Below are 11,375 nucleotides of genomic sequence, written 5' to 3'. Positions count from 1 at the left end.
ATGGATTATTCTGATTCTAACTGTTTGGTTGGGCAGAATCAGAATTTCATTTCTATTCCTGCTGAAATGATATTTCCCCATTTGAGGGAATGGCCATTTCCTATCTCTCTCTTAAGAATGAAATCCTATTCCTGTTAATTTTAATTCTCATTCCTATTTCCTGTATGAACCAAGCAGATTGTGAGAATAGACCATTCAAATTCCAATTCCAAAAAATTTCGATTCTAATTTACCCTAAACTTACTTAGTACGAATTCTACTAATACGGATCGGGTAAAGAGGATAGCTTTTTTTTTAGCTTTTGTTTAGGAGTGCTATAGAGAGGAAGAGAAATGAATGGAGGAACGAAAATGATTTTTGGTGGAATAGGTCCCACCGGCCAGGAGGTCACCACCCGTCACTGACACACTATCCCACGGGCCACGTCCTCCCTCGAGGAAGGAAAAACCATATGTCCAATGAGCTAATGGCTTTAATTAAAAATAAATTTCCCTCAATAAATTCCACTCCACATTGGTACCCCATGTACATTCAGGCTTTATCTCTCGAGCTCACACCTCCTCACTCCCAAGGTCTAAGCTCAAAGAATCCGAAAAAAAAACAAAGAAGGGGGAGGAGTAGCTAATTTCCCTGATCGAAGCAATCGATCAAGCAAGACCAAGATGGAAAGGAAAGATGATGAGATTCGCTTGGGCGTCAACAGGTACTCTGAGAGGCATAACATAGGAACCACAGCCCAGAGCGATGACCGGGACTACCAGGAGCCACCACTGGCGCCTTTGTTCGAGCCCGAGGAGCTGTCCTCATGGTCCTTTTACAGGGCTGGAATCGCCGAGTTCATAGCCACTTTCCTCTTCTTGTACATCACCATCTTGACCGTGATGGGTGTTTCTAAGTCCAGCAATAAATGTGCTACTGTGGGTATTCAGGGCATCGCTTGGGCTTTTGGTGGCATGATCTTCGCTCTCGTCTACTGCACTGCTGGCATCTCAGGTTAATTTTCGTTCTTTCTTTCTTTCTCTTCTTTTTCTTCTTCATTGATCCACACACCCCAACTTTTACCCTCTTTTTGTTTTTAAGGCTTCGTATATCTAATTAAAAACGTGGTGGCATGGATTCAGGGGGCCACATAAACCCGGCTGTGACATTTGGGCTACTGCTGGCGAGGAAGCTGTCGTTATCCAGGGCGCTGTTCTACATAGTGATGCAGTGCCTCGGTGCCATTTTCGGTGCCGGTGTCGTCAAGGGCTTCCAGAAGAGTCAGTACGAGATGCTCGGTGGCGGTGCTAATGTCGTGGCTAGTGGCTACAGTAAGGGCGATGGTCTTGGCGCTGAGATCATCGGCACCTTTGTCCTTGTCTATACCGTCTTCTCCGCTACTGATGCCAAGCGTAACGCCCGAGACTCCCATGTTCCCGTAAGCTCCTCTCTCTCTCTCTCTCTCTCTCTCTCCATGTTTTATCGTGTGGTGTGGATCGAGCGGGTTTCCGGAACAAGGCAGTGAGCCATAGGGACTACTACCTTGGAGTTTCGATACTCTTGACTCGTATGAGTTAACAGGTCTACGTACTCCGAGGTTTTAGTTTTAATTTGTGAGAGGTTGTTTGGGTCATGAATTGGAGGTTGACGTGTGTATTAATTCATGTGTTAAATGGAACAGATATTGGCACCGTTGCCAATTGGATTTGCAGTGTTCCTGGTCCATTTGGCCACCATCCCTATCACGGGAACTGGTATCAACCCTGCTAGGAGTCTTGGTGCAGCTATCATCTACAACAAGGACCATGCTTGGGATGATCACGTAAGAAGCTCTTTCCTTTTCTTTTCTTTTTTAGTTTCATAGTCCTGAGGATCTGAGCTAGCTCTTATCATGATATTGATCTCTCATCACTATTATTTCTTAATTCATTCCCCTCCTGCCCGGGCCATTATGGGCCATTGGATATGTTATATGTAGTAGGCCAATGCTATGATTAGAACATAGGAGGCTTTTAAGTTTTAAGTTTTAACCATGCATCCACCCTTTTATTAGTTAAGTTAAAAAGCTTCCTGATTAAAAATTTAAATGCCGGGTGCAGTGGATTTTCTGGGTGGGACCCTTCATTGGAGCAGCACTTGCGGCTTTGTACCATCAACTTGTGATCAGAGCAATTCCATTCAAATCCAAGTGATGATGTTGCTGTTGATTTTTCTTCATCAATTTGGCAGTAAAGATTTAAACGGAATAAGAGTTAGAGGAGTGGTTTCTCCGATTCTCCTTGCTGTTGGTCATCTGTGTTGTCTTTTGTATTTTTGCTTCTTTGGACATGTATGTGAGAATAGTGGGAACTTATCTCTGAGGGACTTTCTTTGTTTATCATCTCTATAATTGAGAGGTGGTGGGTGGGTGCACTGCATAGATAAAAGGGCGATGGAGAGGTGGGGTGGGTTCCTATTGTCTCCATCTCCTTATTAACCGCTGTCCGTTGTGTTTCGTTTTTTTTTTTTTTTGGTGCACAGTAGGGATGTGTGGCTGTGAAGAACTGTACAGCAAGAAAAGAGAAATTCCACTATTCCACCAACCCAACCTGACTTGCCCTTGCCAGTTTACCTACTACTGTTGCTAAGAACAATGTAAGTTATATTATTGTTGTGGGTTCCATACTTCCATTGCAATTTCTCCCTGTACTCTATAATCTTTGTGTGTGTGTGTGTGACCTGACGTGTAAGAGATATGTTAAAATTTGGAATTTGGTTTGAGATGAACTTAGCACCAGGAAGTGGGGGACGACATTGTGGGGCGCCCCGTTATGTGCAGATGTTAACTCTGAGGTAGAGATGCACCTGCAATTTCTTTCATGTTCACCCATTCAAAATTGTGTTCACTTTTTTCTAACCCTTGGCTTCTATTGTCGCATTACCCAATTTTTGCATTGTATCTAGGGATTCATTTGGTTCGTATTTAGAATTAGAATCAAAATCTCTTGAAATTGAAATTGGAATGGTCTATTCCCTTTGGTTCAAACATGAATTGGAATAAATTAAAATAAAAATAGAATTTCATTTTCAAGGAAGGAGAGGGAATGGCCATTCCCTCAAATGGGAAAATACCATTTCATCATAAATGAGAATGGAATTAAGATTTCACTTGGAACTGTAATGACCCATTCTGATTCTAATTTTAAACTCCTATTCCTGTAAACCAAGAAAGTCTTGGACCACCACCACCACCTGATCTTAAGGGAGGGCCTAACGTAGAAATTTGGTGGCATCTACTGCACCGAAGTAAGAGGTAACAGTACACAGGTGGAAAGCAAAACTGTTACTGCCTTTCTGTGTGCAACAATGCCTAAGGTAGAAAAAGTTGATTAGGTTGCTATCTTTAGACGTGGGCCTTTCTTTGGTTGATTAGATAATAAACATTATAAACTAGGACATCCTTCTGCTTCTAGGGGGAGCTAGCTAGGATTGCCTTCCTCCAAGGGCGGGTTGGGCCAGGTCCAGGTCCATGTTAGAAAATCATGGAGTTGGGCTTAAGCTACATTTATACCATATGAGGGCAATTTGTTTATTCCCAAAATTGAAGCCCATTTATCAAGTAAGGACTAAGCTGAGTCCTGACTCCTGAGTGGGACGACTCGACTTGATAGTTGTGCACTTTACTTGAGTGCTTTCAAATTCTACATGTAGCGTGAGATAATCTCATTTCTGAGGGATCGTTAATCGTGGGCATGCTAAAAAGTTTGGAGGTTTATGACGTATTGATCCATTCTTCATATATATCTTAAAAGGGGGATTTCCTAGCAAACGATTCACCCACTTTTTTTGCTCAACCCGTTCAATAACGTGTTCTACCCTAATTCTATAAACTTGTAATTCTACGTTATACTTGCAGCTTTAGAAAAATTACTCAACTATCTAAACGAAAGCAAGAACACGTCAACCTTTGCACTGTTTAGAGGAGTAGACTTGACTAATAATTAACTTAGATCCAACTTCTTGTTTATGTAACGATGATCGCCAAGCTTTCGTCCAGTATTATAAAGAGGTTTGTGGTATGGGCTTATCAATAATGAGGCCCATAACAGAAATGGCATGAGCCACGGGCCCAGGGCCCAAGGTTTTAGCTTACCATTGTATAAACCAGGTTCAGCTTATTGTTATTTCAAGTGTTCAGTTAGGGTCTTAAAGGCTGCAAACGATATTAGATTTTCCGAATTTGAATTCTAAATTGATGTCTTTATAATCGGATTGAATATCGATATCCCCTTATTCTGACATTGTCTGATTCGGTTACATATAGGCTGTGTTTGGTATGAAAGAAAACCGTACCTTTTCTTTCAAACCAAACACAGCCTTAAATATACATGCTTATTATACCTACATAAAATTTATAATGTATCTATTGATAATGTCAGTTTAAATTTTGAATGTTACTAAAGTTTCATATCTATTAATTTGTTATATAAATGATATATAATATTTTGGTTATTTTTAATTTAATATACGAATACAATCCAAATTCAATGTGGATCCAATATAAATGCAAAGGATAAGACTTGATTCGAATCCGAATATTAAGAAATAAAATATAATAGCCTCAATACGCCTTGCCCTCTGCCTGCTGCTCCGTAGTTTGCAATCATGCAACTAATGGGCCGACTCAAACTTGGAAGTTAGAGGGAAAGAAGGAATACGAGTTGCACACAGCTCAATTTTCTTGCTAAGTCTGTAGGCCAAGAAACCCAGCGTGGACCCATGTAGCGTCTGGGGTGTGGGTCGTTCTAGGCCCATGCCCAGGCAATATGATAGTCATGAACATGATTATTCTTTAGTCTTGACTCTCTCTCTCTCTCTCTCTATTGAAACAAGTAAACGTTTAACAAAAATTTACGTTGCAAGTAGGTTTTCAAGTAGAAACATTACACGGTGTTGCACTGCTAGCTGATTGAGTCGAAACAAAAACACCAAAATACATTAACATACAACTATGCCAACACCATGGGGTGGTCACTAAAAGCTATTTCCCTTAAACAAGGGCACCTCAGTTGAACAAATTCAACCTTGGAAAAGAAAGGTGGTAGGCCCACTTCAACTTGACCACTGAAGAAGGCAGCAAGAGGCTAGGCCAAACTGATCACTGCGTACTCAGGGGCGGAGCCAATAGGAGTCATGGCCGTTCCACCCCCAATGGTCCTGAAATCTCCACTTGTAATACACTATTTCATGTAAATTTCCTCCTCCCCCACTTTCCACCCCAATGGTAGGCCCTTTTATGGGCCTCACTCATATTTATCCCCCACCCTCTGCAATCCACTTTTGGTTTTGGTCCTCTCATAAAAATTCCTATCTCTGCCATTGTGCTTACTGCCAAGCCATGGTTGAGACTAAGAGTGGATTTGAGTCGAGTCGAGCCAAATAGTATGAGGATCGAGCTCGGCTCGCCAAGATTGTATAAGGCTTGAGCTTGAGTTTGGATCAAGTCAAAACTCATAAGCCCAAGCTCAGCTTAGTTCAAGTTCAATTTGAGGAAAAATATTTTATAAAAATAAAAAATTATATATAAAAAATTATTTTTTATTTGGTATTTTAAAAAATAAAAATTATAATAATTAAGAATTATAATATTTTTATTATATATTATTATTTTTTATAATTTTATTATATACATATACTTATATATTTATATATAGGCTTGAGCTCGGCTCATTTATTAATCGAGCCTCTAAATTGGGCTCAATCTCGGCTCGAAGCTCGGTTAAAATCAAGCCGAGCCAAGCTTGAGCAGCTCGTGAAAAGCTCGGCTCGCTGCCACCCCTAGTTGAGACGTTAGTCTCCATATATGGAACTATGTATTTGGTATCAAGGAGGCCATACAAGCACCTAAGGTGGGCCTAACAAAAACGACCAAAAGCAAAAGCAGGCAAGGAAAGAGATATATGGCTGAGGGGAGGAGAGAATAACGCATGCATGGCATAGTTTTCAAGGCGTCTAGGCAATTATGGGCAATACTAGGGTGCGTAGTCGCCTAGGCAATAAAAAATTTATAATATAAAAAACTGACTTTTGGCTAGTTTCCTAGTTTTATATACATTCAGCATGCATGTTAATTGAAAAATAGCAATTCTCTTTATTAAGAACATTAAATTTCATCTAAAAATGTGGCAAATCATCACATCTAAAAGATAAAAATCTTTTACATACATTTATTTCATTATTTTCGAAAATAATACTACTATAATAAGTACTTAATAGAGAAAATTCATATTAATTAGAAGCTAAAGAAGGTTATTAACTATATATTATAAATATTCAAGATAAAAAGTAAAAGAGAAAAAAAAACAAGGACGGAATTTTTGTTTTATTTAATTAGAGAGAAAGAATAGAAAAAAAAGAATTTTATTATTCAATTCTTTCTTTCCTCTTTCTTTCTTTCTTTTTCTCTCCTCAAAACCCTTTGATCTTTTAAATTTCAATAATAAAACATTAAAAAAAAGTATAATTAATATATATAACATATAATAAAATGTATTAATATATACATTAATAAGATACAACAACATAAATGATATTATAAAAGATGCCTGCCTTGTCATTTTTATTGTCTATGCAGGTGCTTAATCGCCTAGAAGGGTGGCTAATTGCCAAAAATCAAGGCATTTGGGCAAAGTGCCCAGCCAAGAGCGCCTAATCACCTAGGCGGCACCTTGACAACTATGATGCATGGATATTCTTTTTGTTGGAGGTTTAAGACATTAAGTAATTGATGGTGTTTATAGGTAGTGATGCAAAGGATGAGGTGAACAAAATAGAATATTGTGTAAGGCTTTTGCCGGTGGACAACCACTCCGTATAAACTTCTATTTTCCGACCGCGGGTCTGATTTAGTTTGAGTTTTTGCCTTTTTGCGCTCCGATCGATTATTGAGTTGAAGGTGGCCGTGACTATTGTTTTGCGATCTATTGGTTGATCACTGCTGCGTACGGCAAGTATGAGGGATTTAAATTAAAGCATGTAGAAGTTAAAGAAAGGGATTCGACTATGATATGAAAAAAATATGATATCTGGAAAACTTGTGATAGCCAATTAAATGTTATTTATCAAAATTTATGGGTGGGTGTTAATTGATCAAAACTCTTTCCATATCATATCTTTTTCCATCATAAATTTTTCCAAAAGAAAAAGGATTAATTGGAAAAGTCAAGGATTTGGAGAAATTAAAGTGCATGTCTTCCTATTAAGGCGGCCTTAAATAACTGAAACCAAGAAAAGCTTTTAAGGACCGTCTATTTTGGCCAATTGACCCTGACCCATATATCTTTATCACTCAATTACTTGTTTGTTTTTTTTTTTTTTTTTATTAATACTAGTGAAGGCCAAGGCCAATTGTATATAAACTAACCCATTAATACAGGACGTGGTCCAACTAGGGCAACACGATTAATCTTGCGTGGTTGGATTTACACTTCTTCAGAGCTTAATTACACGTTTGTGGCTGCATTCAATTACAGTTTTTTTCCTTTTGTCTTTATATATTATTATTTGATTTTGATCCAATTAACTGTCTAATACAACTAGTAATTCATAGAGTAAGATACAAAAAACCCCTTATTATTGAATATTATGTTTAATAAGCCAACATTATTCCACAATTTGTAGCCAATATTTTACTTTCAAAAATTATAACGAATTTTCCTTCATATCTACTAGCCAGTAATATTTGAACTATAAATTTATGTAAGTAAATGAGCCGCACACATTTCTAAAAAATTAAAAAAAAAAGGAGGCATGCAGTATGCAACCCTACTTCCACTGCTCCATCCTCCAAAATTATGAGCAATATATGCATTTCAGAAATAAATAAATAAATAAATAGATAAATAATAAATAAAAATAATGGCCAATGTTGTATGGCATATCAATATTTCTACTATAATACGAGGCATTCAATTTTCTGGTTCCCCAACATCAACTACCTACAAGACTGAAGTGAATGAAGGAGAGAGAGATTGAGACAAATATGACCGACAGGCCAAATTCTCGCTAGAAGCGCAGCTTGGGGATAAGATTTTGATTTTTGATCACATAATCTTTTCTAAACAAGACTATGGATTACTATGAAGGAGGTGCCTTGTTCAGGGCTCTCTTTGGTTTTCATCTAATTCACAAACAAAATCAACATTTTTCCTGCTATTTATTTGTTATCACTGGTTCTAGAATTAATAATTTATAGTTTTAAAAGTAGAGATGGCAATATTCCCTATTTTTTAGAGCTCCATAAAGATATAATCATGTAAATATGGGGATGATTTTCCCCCACAGTGATGGAGATGAGACAGGGATGGAGAAAGTACTCCTCACCCCGTGTGGTCCCCAATTCCCGCTCAATAAGGGTCCTTGCTAAATAATATATATTTTAAGAATATGATTAAATATATTTGAATCTATTTTGATGAAATTGTAAATTATACCTATCGGACAGAAGGGATGGGGATTGCTATGGGGACCGCGATGGCTTTTTTTTTTTATGGTAATGAGGGATGGCTAGCTCCTTGTACCGAGCAAATGTTACCTGCAATCAACAAATCAATGACTCCCAGCGATTTTTGAACACGCCGATGTGTTAATCAGGTATCAATGTGTTTCAGGGTGTGCACAAATTTTTTGTGAAGGAGAGATGCCATATTTACAAATAAATATGACTCTGGTCATTATGCCTCTATTTGATGTCCAAACAATCAAAAGATAGTAAAAATACATGTACACATGAATCATACAATAAATGTCCACATATCATGGTTAAACAATGAACCATAAACAGAATAGTAGCCTCTTTCGCATTGTGTGCTTCATAAAAAAAGTGCAAATTTCATAAAAAAGACTTGTGAAATAATACCACCCTTCCATACAACCATGAACTGAGCACCACATTCATGACAATATGACAATAGGCAGTCATTACAACATGGAGTGCATACTAGATTACAAGTATGAATAGATAAAAGAAAGCCGTCTAAATTCAACAGCCCGGGTTGTCATAGGGATCTCTCACTCCCAACACAATTGCTTGTAACAGTATTGATGTTGAACGAATTCAACATCCATCCTTCTGGGTAAGGCTGCAACTTGGGCCGGGTTGGCCCGAATCCAACTCGGAAAAGTTAGATTAGGTTGGGTAGAGTAGGGTTGAAATTCATGAACACAATTTTATTCGGGTTATGTTAGGATTGACCCTTTGAGCAATTCAACCCAACACCATAGTACATGTCATATATAAATATGATTTGTTTTAGATGCATGATAGTTGTATAGACCCCACCATATAGTATCATGCATTTCTTTTAAGCTAATCACTTCATTTAATCCTAACTGAAAAGGCTAAATCCTTATTTTCGGTTGTTTGCCACCTCTAAAAGATCCATCATAAGTCATTATTCATTTCAAATACTTATCTTTCTTAATTTTGTACTAAAAAACCAATAAAATCATTAACGAACAAATACTAATGACATAGGATTAATATATGTAGTTAAAGTTGAGTTGATCTGAAATTGAAAAGTTCTATGAGATTTTAAGGGATGAGAAGAAGGTTGGGTTGGGCTCAATCTGAGACCATCCCAACTTGAAAGACTTTAGGTTGGTTTGGGTTAAGGTTGAAGGAATTTAGTTAAGGTTAGGAATAGGGATGGGTGGGTCAGGTTGAAGGTCAGGTTGGGTTAAGATTAGGGCTGGGTAGGTCAGGTTAAAGATCGGGTTGGATTAAGGTTAAAGTTAGGATTTAGAACTTAGGATTGAACTAGGGTTAGCCTCAACCCGACCTAACCTGGCCTGACTATCAGCCCTACTTCCTAGCATCCCCATGATAAATGTGTATCATGTTTTTCTTTTCAGCCCTACTTTCAAGCATAAGCATGCCATGATGAATGTGTATCATGTTTTTCTTTTTCTTTTATGAATAAAATAACTATATTATACAGCAAAAAAAACCATTTACATAGATATTGTTCATTACACATTATAGGGATTCATCAAATTTCCACACTTCCTGGTCTAAAGAAATTTTCATAAAACCATACAATGAGCTAGCTCAACGGTATCCCTTCAAACATAACAAAAAGAACAGTTCCGATCTGCTCCCAACAAGTCACTAGAATTGCATGTCTAAACGAATTTGGGTCTCTTACCCACACCTACCTACAAACACTACAACTATACATTGGGAACATCTCTCCATGAATGGTAACATGCATGGTACAGGTGAGCAAAAAAAATAACTGAAAAACTGAATCGACTGAAAAAATCGATCAAAACAGAACTGAAAAATCAGTTAATCAAACCGGTCAATTCGGTTTCGATTTGGTGTTTTTAAAAAAACTGAATGTACTGGTTCAATTTCGGTTAATCAAAATAGAAAAGTGGCGGTTAACTGAACCAACCAGTATACATATATTTCTATATATTTTATATATATATTTTATGTAATTATATATATAATATACATATATTATAAATTAATAAATATGTATTATATATATAATATATTTAAAATATATGATATATTATTTATTATTTAAAATATAATATTATATATTTAAATTTTTTTATTATATATTTATATATATTTTTATAATATATTGTAAAAATTAAAAACCAAAAAATTGATGGTTAACCGACTATCTTTGGTTGGTTTTGGTTACCGGTTTTCTAAAAACCAATAGTACCAGTTCAGTTAAAAAAAAGCCCTACGGTTCGGTTAACCAAACCATGAACACCCCTAATGCATGGTTATCAAAAATCAGTCAAGTAACAAGTTCTGTTTCACCCTAAAACCGTTTTTTTGGCCAAAAACTATTAATTTAGTCAACGACTCATTGATTCGAGCAATCAAACCATCAAGTCATCGACCCAAACAGTGAATTTGGCCATTTTTTATTTTTTATTTTTTTGGATAGAACGGACCATCCATTGGAATCAAATGATTAGAAGTTTGGTATTAAAACCATGTAACATGCAAATAAGGAGGTGTTCCCACAGTGTAGTGTATTGTCATGTATTTATGTACGGCTGTAGTGGCTTGTAAACTTGTTGGAAGCGTTTTCGTTCATTGGGAATATCATATCTGATTTCCAAAAAGAAATAATAGCAACAGATGGTCCAAAATGCGAAGGGATTGCCAAGGAATTTCATCCCCTCGATTCTTCATAGCTCTGACCAAATAGGACTCCATGGTCTAATAAGAAACAAACAAGAGTAATCGAGGTAAAGCTCAACTAATTTCGGATACGTCAGTCTCATTAGATCCATTTGACTAATTCAAGGTGGCGTTTTTGATAAATCTGAAATTTGAAGTCTGAAAGGTTAAAAAGATATTAAAACTGTCTGAAATCTGAAAAGAG

At 36.9% G+C, this 11,375-nt stretch overlaps 1 protein-coding gene across 1 annotated transcript; it reads left to right on the top strand.

Moving 5' to 3' along the window:
- Positions 1-346: 346 nt before the first annotated feature.
- On the top strand, positions 347-2,655 carry LOC148868926 (aquaporin PIP1-2-like). The gene is made up of 4 exons (XM_088969462.1): positions 347-993; positions 1,122-1,417; positions 1,661-1,801; positions 2,079-2,655. The coding sequence occupies exons 1-4, from the start codon at positions 663-665 to the stop codon at positions 2,169-2,171; spliced, it is 861 nt and encodes a 286-aa protein (XP_088825588.1). The 5' UTR covers positions 347-662; the 3' UTR covers positions 2,172-2,655.
- Positions 2,656-11,375: the final 8,720 nt, after the last annotated feature.

Source organism: Nelumbo lutea, chromosome 2, assembly GCF_056320005.1.
Source record: "Nelumbo lutea isolate HS-2025 chromosome 2, American lotus-T2T, whole genome shotgun sequence".
Taxonomy (NCBI): domain Eukaryota; kingdom Viridiplantae; phylum Streptophyta; class Magnoliopsida; order Proteales; family Nelumbonaceae; genus Nelumbo; species Nelumbo lutea.
Note: the sequence above shows the minus strand (reverse complement) of the source record. Positions and strands in the feature narration are given on the sequence as shown.